The sequence below is a fragment of the Myotis daubentonii genome, chromosome X, assembly GCF_963259705.1.
Source record: "Myotis daubentonii chromosome X, mMyoDau2.1, whole genome shotgun sequence".
Classification (NCBI taxonomy): Eukaryota; Metazoa; Chordata; class Mammalia; order Chiroptera; family Vespertilionidae; genus Myotis; species Myotis daubentonii.
Window position 1 is genome coordinate 4,612,512 of NC_081861.1, and position 16,495 is coordinate 4,629,006.

At 37.0% G+C, this 16,495-nt stretch overlaps 1 protein-coding gene across 2 annotated transcripts in view; it reads left to right on the forward strand.

Moving 5' to 3' along the window:
• ZNF81 (zinc finger protein 81) overlaps positions 1-15,276 on the forward strand; it is a 31,345-nt gene extending 16,069 nt beyond the window's left edge. The window contains exons 3-6 of one of the 2 annotated variants that reach the window (XM_059680489.1): positions 2,152-2,278; positions 3,759-3,854; positions 7,577-7,743; positions 11,715-15,276. In XM_059680489.1, coding sequence (XP_059536472.1) covers positions 2,152-2,278; positions 3,759-3,854; positions 7,577-7,743; positions 11,715-11,729 — 405 coding nt within the window. In that variant the 3' untranslated portion in view covers positions 11,730-15,276. Of the gene's footprint in view, positions 1-2,151; positions 2,279-3,758; positions 3,855-7,576 lie in introns of both variants that reach the window. The other variant, XM_059680488.1, reaches the window with a different exon arrangement.
• Positions 15,277-16,495: the final 1,219 nt, after the last annotated feature.

Consider the following 16,495-nt stretch of genomic DNA (forward strand, 5'->3'; position numbering starts at 1 on the left):
CCCTTCTTCCCCTACCATTTATCTCTAGATCGATCTATTCTTGTTCATCAAATTATGTTGATCATTATATCCCACATATGAGTGAGATAATGTGATATTTATCTTTCTCCGACTGGCTTATTTCGCTTAGCACAATGCTCTCCAGTTCCATCCATATTGTTGCAAGTGGTAAAAGTTCCTTCTTTTTTATAGCGGCATAGTATTCCATTGTGTAGCTGTACCACAGTTTTTTAATCCACTCATCTGCTGATGCTGCTCATTATTTTTAAAAACATCTTTTCTGCCCCCTTTCTTCTGGACCTCAAATTACATGTATATTAGATCTTTTGATTTTGTATTACCCATCCCTAAGACTCTATTATTTTGTTTACTTTTTCCAAGAATTTTCTCTCTACTTTCCAGATTGGTTAACTTCTATTGGTCTGTCTTACATTCATTAACTCTTTCTTTTGTTATGTTATCTACATTCTGTTGGTAAGTCCATCCAGGGAATTTTTTAAGTTTCGGATTGCATTTTTCAGTTCTAGACTTTTCAGTTAGTTACTTTTTTATAGTTCCCATTCCTCAGTTGAACTATCCCATTATTTATTATGAACATAGTTGTCCTTATGTTCTTGAGCATATTTATACACAACTAGTTTAAAGTCTAATTCTGGCATTTGGATAATCTCAGGGTCAGTCTCTGCTTTTACTCTTGAATCTCTTCTCTTTCTCTTGATACCTTTCTCTCTCTATGTTATTTTGGATTGTATTTTGGTTGTTGTAAATCATGTATTGTAGACATTTTTTATTCTACTTAGTTCCCTTAAAGATTGCTGCTTTTTTGTTTTGTTTTGTTTTGTTTAGTAAGCATTTGACTTGTGGCTGGACTCAAAGTGGAAACTATCTTCTCTGTAGTGTGTGATAGCTCAGATTTTAGTTCATTTAAGTGGTTAAGCAGATATTTGGGCAGAGTTCTTATACAGAATTTAGGCACTCCTCTCCGTCTGGATTCCCCCCTGACTTTTCAGTGGTTGTTATGATTGCAAAACACTCCTTTGATTTTTTAAGTCAGTAAGAGTGAAGGTTTTAAAAATTGGAATTTTAGTTGCCTTGCATGACTGACTGGGCCTATTTACAAACTAAAAGCTGTAAAAATAGTAAACACATCCCGTGTCATCCCTTCTTGCATTAACTCTCTTCCAGTAGATGCATAACTTAGGTTGCTCTTCAGTATCTTCAGATCATGGTTTTTTATATTTTGTTCAGAGCTTATAGTTGTTATCTGTATGACTTTTGGCCTAATAAAAGCAATTTATTCATACAGGAATTTAATTTCCTTTAATTTGGGAGTTAATTTTATATGTGGTGTGAAGTATGGGTCAATGTTTTTTTCTTCAATACTGATAACCATTTATTCCAGCACATTTTTAAAAAAGACTCTCCTTTTCTCCATTAAATCACATTGGCATCTTTGTAAAAAAGCAATCATCAATATATGTGCAGACCCGTTTTTGGACTCTCTATTACATTCCATTGATTTATCTAACTGTATTTACATCAGTACCACCTTGTCTGAATTATTGTAGCTTTATAGGAAATCTTAACATTACACAGTATAAATACTCCATACTACTTCTTGCTTTGGCTATTCTATGTCCTTTGCATAATCATATTAACTTTAACATCTCCTTGTCAGTTTTTACCCACTAACAGATAAATATGCATTCTTTTCCAGGGGCATGTAACACATTCTCCTAGATAGACCATGTGTTGAAATCATACAGAATATATTTCCTGACCACTATGAATTTAAATTAGAAATGAGCAATAAAAAGGCATCAGAAGAAAATGGCCATATTTCTTAAAGTAAATGAAAGCAACAGTAGAGGGAACTATGTAAAGTTTTTTAAAAGTATATACATGCTTCTTTCTAAAAGTTATAAAATTTCCTATTAAAATGAGCAACAAAATAGGATCAAGGTCAAATTTTGTACAAAAGTAATCTTTTTATTGTACACAATGAATAGCAGAAATTTAGGATTTGATGTTTGTAGTTTACATAACATTCTATATAACTAGGTATTTAATAGGCATTGAAACTTATTTTCTATCTTTTCCCTATCCCCCAGTGCTGACCTTGTCACCTTGAACAAACTTGTGTTGTTACAGGTCTCAGTGTCACTTGAGGATGTGACTGTGGACTTCAGCAGGGAGGAGTGGCAGCAATTGAACTCTACTCAGAGACGCCTGTACCAGGAGGTGATGCTGGAGAACTACAGCCACCTGCTCTCAGTGGGTAAGCACTGATACCCCATGAAACCAGTGAGGAGACAATTGTGGGTAAAATTATATCCCCCAAATAAAATACGTTGAAGTCCTAACCCTCAGTACCTCAGAATGTAACCTTATTTGGAAAGAGGGTCTTTTTAAAAAATATATATTTTATTGATTTTTGAAAGGAAAGGAGACGGGGAGAGAGAAACATCAATGATGAGAGAGAATCACTGATTGGCTGCCTCCTGCACGCCCCCCACTGGGGATCAAGCCCGCAACCCAGGCATGTGCCCTTGGCTGGAATCGAACCCGGGACCCCTCAGTCCGCAGGCTGACGCTCTATCCATTGAGCCAAACCAGCTAGGGCAGAAAGGGGGTCTTTACCGAAGTAATCAAGCTAAAATGAGTTTATTAGGGTGGGTCCTAATCCACTGTGACTGGTGTCTTTATAAAAAAGGGAAATTTAAACACAGAGGCAGACACACACACACAGAGAAGACAATGTGAAGATACACAAGGAAAAGATGGCCATGTGACTGGAGTAATGCATCTATAAGCCGAGAAATGCCGAGACCACCAGAAACCAGGAGAGAGGCATGAGACAGCTCCTTCCCTAACACCTTCAAAAGGAGCATAGATAGCCCTGTTGACACTTGGATTTTGGACTCATAGTCAAGTGTCACCCATAACTGATTTGGGTGATTTAGATGATGATATCTGAGACTCTGAGTTTATGATTTTAGACTTAAGAGTTGATGCTAGAATGATTAAGACTTTAGGGGACATTGGGATGGAATTAGTGTATTTTCAACATGGGAAGAATATTAATTTGGGGGGTTCAGAGGGCAAGCTCTGATGGGTTGAATTGTGTCCCCCCACAAAAAAGACATGTGGAAGTCTTAATCCCTAATACCTCAGAATATGACCGTATTTGGGAATAGGGTCTTTATAGAGGTAATCAGGTTAAAATGAGGTCATGAGGGTGGGCCCTAATCTAATATAGGTGGCATCCTTATAAAAAAAAAGAGCCCAGAAATCGATACTCATAGAGGGAAGATGATGAGAAAACACAATAGAGTGATGCATTTATAACCTAAGGAATGCCAAAGATTGTCAGCAAACACCAGAAACTAGAAGATGCAAGGAAGGATTCTCCCTCCTATCATCCAGAGAGAACATGACCCTGCTAACACCTTGATTTCAGAATTCTAGCCTAAAGAAGTAGGAGACAGTAAATTTCTGTGGTTTTAAGTCAGCCAGTTATTGGTACTTTGTTAAAGCAGCCCAAGGAAACTAAGACAAAACCATTTCCATTCCCAGCTGCTGAGTGCTCTGGGATATCTTAAGTGCATGCTGATATAATCCCTGATTGGTCTGAGATTCTTCAGTCCTTTTCACCTCTGTGATTATTAGTGTTTCCCCAGTCAAATATGTTTTCTTTTCTAATGAACAAATGGAAAACAATTAGCTGGACCCAGTTCTCTATTATGTCCTATTAACAGGGTATGAAGTTCCCAAACCAGAGGTCATCTTCAAGTTGGAGCAAGGAGAGGAGCCATGGATATTGGAGGGAGAAACCCCACATCAGAGTTGTTCAGGTCAGTGAGTGTGATCCAGGCAGAAAGGAGACATGGAAATACCTTTTTCCCCCCCAGAGAGGTTGGTGTCTTTGCTGCCTTCTTGAAGGTTTAAATTTTAGAAACTGCTTGAAAATAAATAACATAGGCCTCTCAGGTAACCAGATTGCTCTGTCTTTATTTTCTGTATTGTCGTCAGCTGTTTTCTTTGGGGTTTCCTCCAGGAGAATTGCTGCAATTCCCATACTTTAGATCATATGCCAGCCTTCTTCACTATGGATGTTGCTTTCTTGGATATTCTTTTCTTCCATCACATTTTATGCTTCATTATTTAACCCCAACCCCAGGGTCTTAGAATCTTATCATATACATTCAGGTTTTAATGGATTTAGTTGGTTGCCTCACTCCTATTTTTCCCCGTACCCTTTTATTTCCTTCTTCTTTCACTTTTGTCTTCTCATTCTAAGATACCAATACTGTCACCTGCAACCAGCCTCACCTCCTCTCTTTGTATTTATCACCTGCAGATTCCTCACTCATCTCCACCTCACCTACTCCATGCCTCTCTTCCATATTCTGACTGTGGTTAGTCACATATCATTTTTTTCTTTTAAAATCTACTTTTTTTTCTTTTCATTGAATTTATTGGGGTGACACTGGTTAACAAAATTATACAGATTTCAGGTGCACAATTCCACAACACATCATCTGTATACTACGTTGTTTGTTCACCACCCCAAGTCAGGTCTCCTTCCATCACCATTTATCCCCTCTATACGCTCTTCTACCTCTCTCCTACCCCACCCCCAGCAGTAACCACACTGTTGTCCATATCCATGAGCTTTATCTCTCTTTTTTATTTTTGCTCAATTCCTCCATCCCCAACCCTCCCCCCAACAACTATCAGCCTGCTCTTTATCTATGAATGTGTCTCTATTTTACTTGTTAGTTCATTTTGTTCATTAGAGTCCACTTATTAAAGTATAATTTACATACACTAAAGTGTATCCATTTTAAGTATATAGCTTGATGAGTTTTGACAAGGTACACACTAGTATAACCACTACCCCTATCATAATATATAACATTCCATCACACAGAAATGCTCCTTCATGTCCCTTGTAGTCAATGCTTTTATTGATTTCTGAGAGAAAGGGAGAGGGAGAGAGAGGGAGAGGGAGAGAGAGAGAGAGAGAGAGAGAGAGAGAGAGAGATCAATGATGAGAGAATCATTGGTTGGCTACCTCCCACACGCCCCGTTACTGGGGATCGAGCCCGCAACCCAGGCATGTGTCCCCCGACCAGAACCGAACCCAGGACCCCTCAGTCTCCAGGCCGACGCTCTATCCACTGAGCCAAACCATCCGGGACCCCAGGCAACTATTGACGTGCATTTTGTCACTATAGAATATATTTGTCTTTATTGTTTATATCAACGGGAATTATACTGTCTGCTCTTTGCATTCAGCATAATGATTTTGTGTTTTACCCATGTTATTGAGTATATCACTAGTTTGTTCTTTTAAGATGCTGACTACTACTCCATGGTATAAATATATGGTAATTTGTTTATATCCCTGTTGATGACAGGGAGTTATTATTTGGTTATTATGAGCTGTAGTGATCATTTTAGTGTATCTTTGTGTGAACATATGTTTCTATTTCTCTTGGTTAAATACCTAGGAATGGAGTTGCCAGGTTATAAAATAGGTATATGCTTATCTTTATAAGAAATTGCTAAACTGTCTTGCAAAGTGGCTGTGCCTTTTTACATTTCCAACAACAATACCTGAGAATTCTTCTTGCCCCACATCCTCGCCAACACTTGCTGTCATCAGTCTCTTTAATTTTTACTATTGTAGTAGATATGTAATGGTAACTCATTATGATTTTAAGTTGCATTCCTCTGGTGAACAATAATGTTAAATATCTTTTCATGTGCTATTGACCATTTGTACATTTTTGTGTGAAGTGTCTATTTACACATCTTCCTCATTTTATTGGGTTGTTTGTCTTCTAGGTTCCTTGTAAGTAAATACTCATCACGTTAGGGACAGTATTACTTCTTTCTGTCCAATCTTTTTATCTGTTTTCCTTTCCTTATTTCACTGTCTAAGACCTTCAGTTTGATGTTGAATAGAAGTGTGAGTGTGGGCATGCTTGCCTTGTTCCTGATATTAGGAGCAAAAAAATCATATCATTAAGTATGATGTTAGCTGTAGTTTTTTTAAAACTACAGGTTACATAAGTTCCTTTCTAATCCTAGCTGGTTAAAGAGGTTTTTAACAAAAATCATAGTTAAGTGTTGAATTTTGTCAAATGCTTTAGTGATCAAATGAGTTATTGTTTTTATTTTGTTAATATGGTAAATTTATTGATTGATTTCAAATGTTAAATTAACCTTGTATTTCTAGGACAAATACTGGTGATTATTATATACATTACCCTTATTATATATTGTTGGATTCTATTTTTATATTTTGTTTAAAAATATTTGCATGAGTGATACTGGTTTGTAGTTTTCTTTCTTTCTTTCTTTTTGCAATATCTTTGTCGGGTTTTGATATTAGGGTTACACTTGGCTGCATAATATGAGTTGTGAATGAGTTCTCTATTTTCTGAAATAGTTTGTGTAAGATTGTTATTTCTTTTTATGCTGTTTCACAGAATTCACCAGCAAGACTTTCTGGGCCTGGAGTTTGCCAGATGGGAAAGTTTTAATAACTAGTTCAATTTCTTTAATATACATAAGGTTCTTTCAATTTTCTGTTTCATCTTTTGTCATACATAATAAGTTGTGGTTTTTTTCAAGGAATTTGTTTTCTTTATTTTGTCTAATTTCATTCTGTTGTATTCTGAGAATACATTCTGTATGATTTCAGCAAATGGTCTATCTTTGGGAATGTTCCATGTGTCTCTGAAAAGAGTGTATATCCGGCTCTTGATGAGAGTTGTGTTTAATAGAAAACAATTACACGTGATGGAGAGTTGGAGTATAGACATCCATTTATTGTTTGTATAGGTCAAGATGGCTATCACCGCAATAATTTTCCTAGAGGCATAATGACTTGACTTACATACATTGTGAAATGATTACCACAATAAATTTAGTTAACACCTATATCATATAGATATCAAAAATAAAAAATGTTCTTGTCCTTGTGATGAGAACTTATAGGATATACTCCCTCAGCAAGTGAAATTGGGTTTTTTTGATCTCATGAATTTGGTATTGTTGCTAATAGCAAGAAGCAATAAGATCAGTGAGGATTTAGAATCTAAAGCTAATGAGGACTTAGACTCTGAGTCACCCTCTCCCAGCCTAGGCTCTCCATCAATATTTTTCCTGAAAATCCTTGTCTTTTTAATCTTCAGTCCACCCTACTTGATATTCAAGCCTCCTACCCAAATTGAGCTATAACCATGTTTTACAACAAATTATATGTATAAAACCATTCTGAGCTTTACTTTCCTTATCTACAATAGATAAATAATAATAGAATATAGGACTTTGGAAAGGATTAAATGAGTTCATGTTTATATCTTAACAATGCCTGGAACATCATAAGTGTCGTGCAAGAGCTTGACACACAATAAGTGCTATATATGTATTTCCTGTAATTATTTTCATTGTCATCATTGGATTCACTGGTTTCCCTGTGTTCAATTTGGATTAGCTTATATGTATCTTTTAATCTTCTGCTATCTATTCGTGTTGATTTTACTTTTTTCTCTCTTTTTAGATGGGAAGTTTGGGATTAAGATCTCACAAAAAAGAATTTCTGGGAAAGCTTCATTTCATAGTGAAATGGAGGGTGAAGATATAAGAGATGATTCATTGTATTCCATTTTAGAACTGTGGCAAGATGCTGAAAAGATGAAAAGATGTCAGGAAAAACACAGCAAACCTGTGAGTCATGCTACATTTGTAAATAAGAAAATATTGAATACGGAGTGGCATTATGAATATAAAGGCAGCAGAAAATTTGTTTATCCAAGCCCAAATCATATTATTGCCTCACAGAAAAGACCCCATAAATGTGACTCATTTGAAAAGGGTTTTAAGCATGATTTAGATTTACATATTCATTCTAAAAACAAAGCAACAAAGAACTTTGATAAAATTAATAGACACAGTCAAAATTTCACCCAGAGTTCTTTTACTAACCATGAAAGTATGCATACAGGAGTGAAATTTTGTGAATGTAATCAGTGTGGAAAAGTCCTCAACCTCAAACAAGCACTCAGTCACAATCTGAAGTTTCCTGTTGGGGAAAAAGGAAATATGTGTACTGAATTTAGGAAGATATTCACCCAGAAGTCACACCTCTTTGCATCTCAGAGAATCCATACTATGGAAAAACCTCATGAACTTAGCAAATGTGCAAATGTTTTTACACAAAAGCCACTACTCAGCATATATTTGAGAGTTCATAGAGATGAAAAACTGTATGTATGTACTGAATGTGGGAAGGCTTTCATCCAGAATTCAGAATTAATTATGCATGAGAAAACTCATACTAGAGAAAAACCCTACACATGCAGTGAATGTGGAAAATCATTTTTCCAGGTGTCATCTCTACTTAGGCATCAGACAACCCATACTGGAGAGAAACTCTATGAATGCAGTGAATGTGGGAAAGGCTTCTCCCTGAACTCAGCTCTCAGTGTACATCAGAAAATTCATACTGGAGAGAGACACCACAAATGCAGTGAGTGTGGGAAAGCCTTTACCCAAAAATCAACACTCAGGATGCATCAGAGAATTCATACAGGAGAGAGATCCTATATTTGTACTGCATGTGGGCAGGCCTTCATCCAGAAGGCACACTTGATTGCACATCAAAGAATTCATACTGGAGAGAAGCCTTATGAATGCAGTGACTGTGAGAAATCTTTCCCTTCTAAGTCACAACTCCAGATGCATACACGAATTCATACAGGAGAGAAACCCTATATATGCACTGAGTGTGGGAAGGCCTTTACCAACAGGTCAAATCTCAATACTCACCAGAAATCTCATACTGGAGAGAAGTCTTATATATGTGCTGAATGTGGTAAAGCCTTCACAGACAGGTCAAATTTCAATAAGCACCAGACAATTCATACTGGAGAAAAACCCTATGTTTGTGCTCATTGTGGGAGGGCTTTTTTCCAGAAGTCCGAATTAATTACACATCAGAGAATTCATACTACAGAGAAGCCTTATAAATGTCCTGACTGTGAGAAATCCTTCTCCAAGAAACCACATCTCAAAGTACATCAACGAATTCACACAGGAGAAAAACCATATATATGTGCAGAATGTGGGAAAGCCTTCACTGACAGGTCAAATTTCAATAAACACCAGACAATTCATACTGGAGAAAAGCCCTATAAATGCAGTGACTGTGGAAAGGGCTTTACTCAGAAATCAGTTCTGAGTATGCATCGTAATATTCATACATGAAAGTAACCCTGTCTCTTAAAAATGAGAAAGCCTTATCACAGAAGTCAGGTAGAAGGGTATATTATAAAATTCATCCAAGACAGACCCTATATGAATATATGGCATAGTAAAAAGTATTCGTCAGGCTCTCTCACTTGAGGTAAAAAAATTATTTAGACGATATCCTCTTAGAATGCATTGAATGAAGGGGAATTTTCATATTTGCCCAACCTCACAAAATACAGGGTGTCCCCAAAATGTATACACACTTTGAGATATAATCAGTGTTTATTAACATACAGTTCATCTCCAAAATTTAAATGAATCTATAGAAATGAGTGTGTATACATTTTGGGGACACCCTGTATAATAGAATTCATACTAGGAAAAATGATGTCAGTTTAATACATTAGGAGGAAAGCCTTCGTATTGTAAAGAAAGTATTATAAGGCAAATTGTTACCAAATTCTTTACAGATGAAGTGTGTAAAATTATGTAAATGTTAGTCATGTTTACTGTTATATTAAACAATTTAAAGTGACAACAAAATGAAAAGTAGGACAACAAAATAACATATTTGATGTGTAGACCTACTCTCAGTTCTGTAGGTTGTTTGTGGCAGAACACAATGCACAGCAGGAGGAATCATTGAAGTTCATTTTTTAAATATAATATAATTGCATCTATTAAATATGTCTTCTATTGAATTTTTCTCTCACATGAATTCACAGTTTTATGGTCATTGTGATTTTATATATACACACATCTGAAGATATAATTTTACATGAACACACAAATGTGATCCTATCATTCATACTGGTTCCCATGACATTGTGTTTTTATCCTTTTTAATTGTGGAACAATGCAAAAATGCCAAAGGTCTCTCCTGTCATTTTTTGCCTGCTCCTTTGCAATGTTACTCTGTTTTTTCTCTTATTAAGTAGAGCTCCCTCTCTACTCCTTGACTCTTAACTTGGCCATGTGATTTGTTTTGGCCACTGTACATTAGCGAAGAGATTCAAGAAATGGCTGAAGAAGTGTGAAAAAAGCTTACCTTGAGGCTTACTCTCTTGCTTCTCTTTGGAATTCTAAGCCCTTCATATGAAGAAGCTCAGATTACTCTACTGGGGGATGAGAAACCAGATGGAGCAAAGATGAGCCAGCCTAGCTGAGGCCCTTCAGGTCAACTACCAGACATGGGAGTGTGGCCTTCCTTGGTCTCCAACCCCAACCAATCCAGCCCATATAAGAAGAGCCATACCAGTTATCCCAGCGAACATAGAGAACTGTGAGATAAATAAAATAATTATTGTCTTAAACTGCTAAGTTTTAGGGTACTTTGTTGCACAGCAAATGCTAATAATACTTAAAAGTGTATGATCGCCGGGGGGGAGGGGGTATTGTACCAAAACATAAGACATGTGGCATTGACTTTGGACCTGGAAGAAAACTGTTAAGAAAGCCTGGAAAAGATGGCGTCCTGTGTTATTTAGTAAAGAAAAAGCAAAACAGTCACCATGCTCTGTGGGAAAATAGAGAATGTATCAAATGAACTTGTGGATCTAGCTAAATAGATTTCCAACAGAATGCTGGAAGTTCGTTTATTTCTATGAGCTCATATAATAAGGTAAAAAAGGAGATATGAACTAAGAGAATGACTATTCCATTTACAAGCAGAATTCAGAAGGAAAAAAAAACCCCTCTATTTGCTGGGTTAGAAAATAACTTTCACATCTCCATTCTCCAAAATACTTTCAAAGTGAAAATGGCCTCAGGGTAGAGATCAAATCATGAGTGCAGATGTAAGACCCATTGTAAAAATGCATGAAACATTTAAGTTGATATTTGGGAGACCCTCTAGGCTAAGCTAAATGGCTTCTGTAGACTTCATGACATCGTCCCCAGTAGCCTGACACATTGCTCAAAGTAGAGAAATACAAACCAGATTCATAGGAAACATTTAAAGTTTTTAATAGAGTTTTACTAGTGAAACTGCCTCCAAGCTGGACTTAAAGGGACTGAAACAATCCAGAATGAAAAGTGGTGCCTGAACTCTCCTCTCTAGCTTCTATGAATAGAAATGAAGCTGAGAAAGTTACTCGGCTGCAAACATGGGCCATTTCTAATGGGAAAAGAAGGAGGTCTCAGAGAGAAGACCCAAGAACAATATACTAAAATGGACTGGGGAGCCATTCCCGGATGAACTGTGACCTAATAAAAAAAATCTACCCCTGAAGCAGGAAGACTTGAAACATTCTTTCTGTGGGATTTCAAGAATTGTTATGGAACAGTGACAGATATGTGCCTCTTCTTTCTCCCCTTTTTGAATTGGAGTGTGTATTGCAGTTAATTCTGTTCCTATGTCACCATTATAGTGTGTGTGTGTGTGTGTGTGTGTGTGTGTGTGTGTGTGTGTGTGTTGGGGGGGGTCATTCATATAACTTGTTATTTAGCTCACAGGTCTCTAGATTAAGAAGCTGCACTCAGAGAGCCTCAGCCACCTCTGAACCTGATACAGAAGACTTGAGGTCCTGGATTTGAACATGGTGCCACAATTTGGGATGAGACATTTGGAGGTCTTGGAATGGGGTGAACATATTGTTGCATGGTATGGAATGTAAATAAAATTATTTTTGACCAGAAAATAGACTATGTTAGCTTGAAAAACACTACAAATTTCTTGCACCCCTACATCTATGCCCCCTTGTAATCTTTATTTCTCTTTGTGTTTTAGTTGGGATAATTTCTATTAACCTATCATCAAGTTCACTGATTCTAACCCCTGTCCTGGCTCTGTTAAGTCTACTGGGTGAGCTCATTGAAGGCATTCTTCATCTCAGTTATGTTATCTGCTGAAATTTCCCATCTGTTCATATGTTGTTCACATTTTCCACTATTTTCTTTAACATATTAAATCATCATTATTTTAAATTTCCTGTTTGATAATTCCAACAACTGTGTCACGTGAGTCTGACTCTGTTGATTGCTTTGTCTCTTGACAGAGTACCACAAACTAGGTGGCTTAAAAAAAACAGAAATTTATTGTCTCACAGTTTGGGAGGCCAGAAGTCTGAAATCAAGGTGTCAGGAACTGTTAGCTGCATCTCTTCCAAGTTTTCAGTAGCCTCAGGCATTTCTTGGCTTGTAGATGCATTACTTCCGTCACATGGTCATTTTCTCCCTATGTGTCTTCACATCGTGTTCCCTCTCTGTGTCTGTCTGTGTTCGACTTCCCCCTTTTTATAAGGATACCAGTCACATTAGATTAGGCCCACCCTAATGGCGATATTTTAATTTGATTACTCTGCAAAGATTTTCTTTCCTAATAAGGTCATATTCTGATGTACTGGGGGTTAGGATTTTGACATATCTTTTGTGGGGGTACATAATTCAACCTATATAATAAATTAATACATTTATCTGTATAAAGTACTTAGGACTATGTATGGAAAGAAGTTCTTGATGAATATTAGATACATCCCACTTCCTGAGGCTGCCTAGGTCCCACTACAACTCTCTGTACTTGGGCAGGATTTGAGACCTTTGTTTGTGGTATCTTAACCTCATCCAACTACCTAAAGACAATGTTTGGAATAACAGGAAAAGCAGGCCTAGTACCAAGACTTGTGCTACTAACATTTGAGAAGAATTTATTTATAGAAGACAGTGGGAAGGAGCAGCCAGAGGTTCATTTATATGAGGATGGAAAACTGGTTCTTGGATTTTGTGACAAGGAGATCAGTGTTGACTTCGGTGAACATTATTTAAGTGAACTTAAGAAAACAACAGCAAAGTTGAAGGGATTTCTGAGCTCAGGTAGTTACTTCACCATCAAAATTTTCTGATAGAAAAAATATTAGGTATTGCTCTATTGAAAATGTGTTTTCAAGAATCCTGTTGGACTCCAGGCTAGAGTTGTCCAAAAGTAGAAATTGCAAGAAATTTAAGAGGTCACAGTGAAGGAGCAAACATCATTACTCTAAAAGTTTAAGATTAGATTCAGGGCTACAGATACGGGGTACCTAGAAGGTTTTAATTCTTCCTCACTCTCTTCCACTCTACTCAGCCCTTCTTTGCATCTCCCAGTCTGCTGACCAACAGTGGCCCAGGCCTACCACCAGATCCTTGGCTAAAGACCCACAAAGGCAAAGGCGTTTCTTAGACTTCTCCATTAGCTCCCCATTAATAATCTCACATCAGCAGCTGGATGTGCCTGGCTTCTAAGAGTTTCCTGCAAACTCTGACTTATCTATTCATGCCAGTGTTTCTCCCAACTCCCCCTTCCATACCTTAACTTCCTCAGCTACTCCCACATTTGTGTATGGCTTGATTCATGTAAAAATTCCTTATTCCATAATACTCATAGTGAATCCACTTAATTGAACCCTGATTGTTAATGTTATACTTTCTTTTCCTGAGAACTTGGTAAATGTTTCTCTTCTAAAATTTAGTGATGCTACTGATAATTCTTAGACTAAACTGCTCTTTTTTTCCTTGTATCTTTCTGCCACATTCTTTCTTTATGCTTGAAGTTAGGGATCTTTAAAAACATATGCTTTGGTCTTTATTTTTGTTAATTTGATTTTACCTTGGTTACAGTAAACTGTACCAATCATGATTGAAGCCTTTTATTTCAGGGAAGTTTTATTTTGCTGAACTTTTTTTCTGATCTATTTTCCTCTTCAGGACATCAATTATGTATATGTAATATGTCTTTGTCACCTTCTATATCCATTTAATACTACTCAATATTTGTTTCATATCATTATTTTTAAAAAAATATATTTCTATTGATTTCAGAGATGAAGGGAGAGAGAGAGAGAGAGAAATAGAAACATCAATGATGAGATAGAAGAACTGATTGGCTGCCTCTTGCACGTCCACAACTGGAGATCAAGACCACAGCCCAGGCATGTGCCCTGACCTGGAATTGAACCATGACCTCCAGGTTCATAGTTCGATGCTCAACCACTAATCCATGAGGGCTGGGTAGTTTTTACATTTTTAAATGGCTGATAAATGAAGAGTAATATTTCATGACATGTAAAAAATTATATGAAATTCAAATTTCAGTACAATAAAGTTTTATTGGAACAGAGCCATAGATAGAAAGCAGGCTGACAGCTGTCAGGGTGGGGTAGGTGGAGGGATTGAGAAAATAAGAAAAAAGAAAAAAACCCATGGACCAGGACAACAGTGTGGTGATTTCCCTGAGGGTGGGGGAGAGTTGGGCAGAAATCATATCTCATTATACATCAAATAGGGCAGGGAGGTGGAGGAGGGTATAGGGAGGATAAATAGTGATGGACTTGATTTGGGGTGGTGAACACAATAAGTGTACAGATGATGTATTGTAGAATTGTACCCTTGAAACCTATAAAACTTTTGTTAACCAGTGTTATCCCATTAAATTCAATAAAAGGGGAAAAACACTACATCAAAAATAATGAACATTTAAAAAAATGTATCCATAGGAAAAAAATTAAAATGTAAAGAAATGAGCTATCACCCCCCCCATAAGTTTCCTTATGCCCCTTTGTCATCCAACCTCCCTCCCCACACCCTTCCCCCATCCATAGGCAACCACTGATCTGTTTTGTGTTGTTATGGATTAGTTTGCATTTTCTGCAATTTTATATAAATGGAATTATACCATAGGCATTCTTGGTGGGTATTTTTTTCCTTCTTTTATTCAGCATAATTATTTTGTGATTCATTTGTGATGTTACATGTACCTGTATTCCTTTTTATTGATAGGTGGTATTTCATTGCATAGATATACCAGATTTGTTTATCCATTAATGTGTTGATAAAAATCTATATTGTTCCTAGTTTTTGGATGTTACAAATAAAACTGATATGAACATTTATATACAAGTCTTTGTGTGGACGTAGTTTCATTTCTCCTGTGTAATACCTAGGAATGGTTTGATCATATGGTGAGTATATATTTAAATATGTAAGAAACTACCAAACTGTTTTTCCAAAGTGGTGTGCCCTTTTACATTCCCACCAGCAGTATGTACGTGTCCATTCGCTTCATTTCTTTGCCCTTGTAATTTTAGCCATTTCAGTAAGAGTGAAGTGGTATCCCACTGTGGTTTCAATTTATACTTTCCTAAGAACTAATGCTGTTGAGTATCTTGTGCTTATTTGCCATCTGTATATCATCTTGATCGATGTATCTTTTAAAATATTTTGCCCGTTTTTAAACTGGGCTGTTTGTCTTATCTGTGTCCCAGGAAGCAGGAGTCCAAGATTAACCTTAAATGGCAAGATCTGACTTGCCCCACCCCACTTCAGAATGACCTTTGATGGCCCTGAAACCCCAGGAATATTCTTTATCAGCAGGAAAATGAAATGTTTCATTTCTAGTGTCCTTAGGCATTCTCTCAGCAGACTGCACAAGGAGCAAGGAAGTTAACCCCACATTTCCCCCCAAACTTTCTTCTCCATGGAAAGGCACTAAATAATGGGCAAAAGTAGGTTTACAGTTGTGAGTACACAACTTTATTCTTGTATTATTAATTATTGTATTTTCCATACAAACTGTAAACCTACTTTTGCCTCACCCTATATGACATGTCTGACTTAACATCGCTCATAAAAAAGTGAACTCACAGCTTATTTTCTTACAGAAATACTGACCAGGCCCAGGTTTTAGATAGCTTGGGTTGCCCAATTCCACCTCAGAAGCATCAGGGCCACAAAGACTGTCATGCACAAAGTGGGACTTCTTATTCTGGAGCAGATGTGCTATTACACAGTCTTTGGCCATGCCCATTCAGACCACAGCTCTCAATCTGTCCCTTACCTTGGAAAATGCAGCCACTAGCAGTAGTGTGACCTGAGGGGTAAGCACTCAACTTCTCTGTAGATTTATGTTTTATATCTCTTGTTAAAAGCGTGTGTGTGTGTGTGTGTGTGTGTGTGTGTGTGTGTGTGTACGTGTGCGCGCACGCACACACACACACACACAAAGTAATTCAATGTTAAGATGTGGAAAGCCATTGACAGGCTTTAGTACAGGATACTTTCACAGATGTCACTACATACACTAAATAAGAAATGTGTACCAGTCTCAATTATTTTAGGTTTACAGAATGTGGTCCCAGCTGATCTGAGAATCACATTATTTGCACCCCCAAGTGGACATCTATGGTTCTGATTATTCAATTTTTTCACTCTAGAAAACTAAAACTCCACAATGAGCATATCTCTATTAAATGTTATG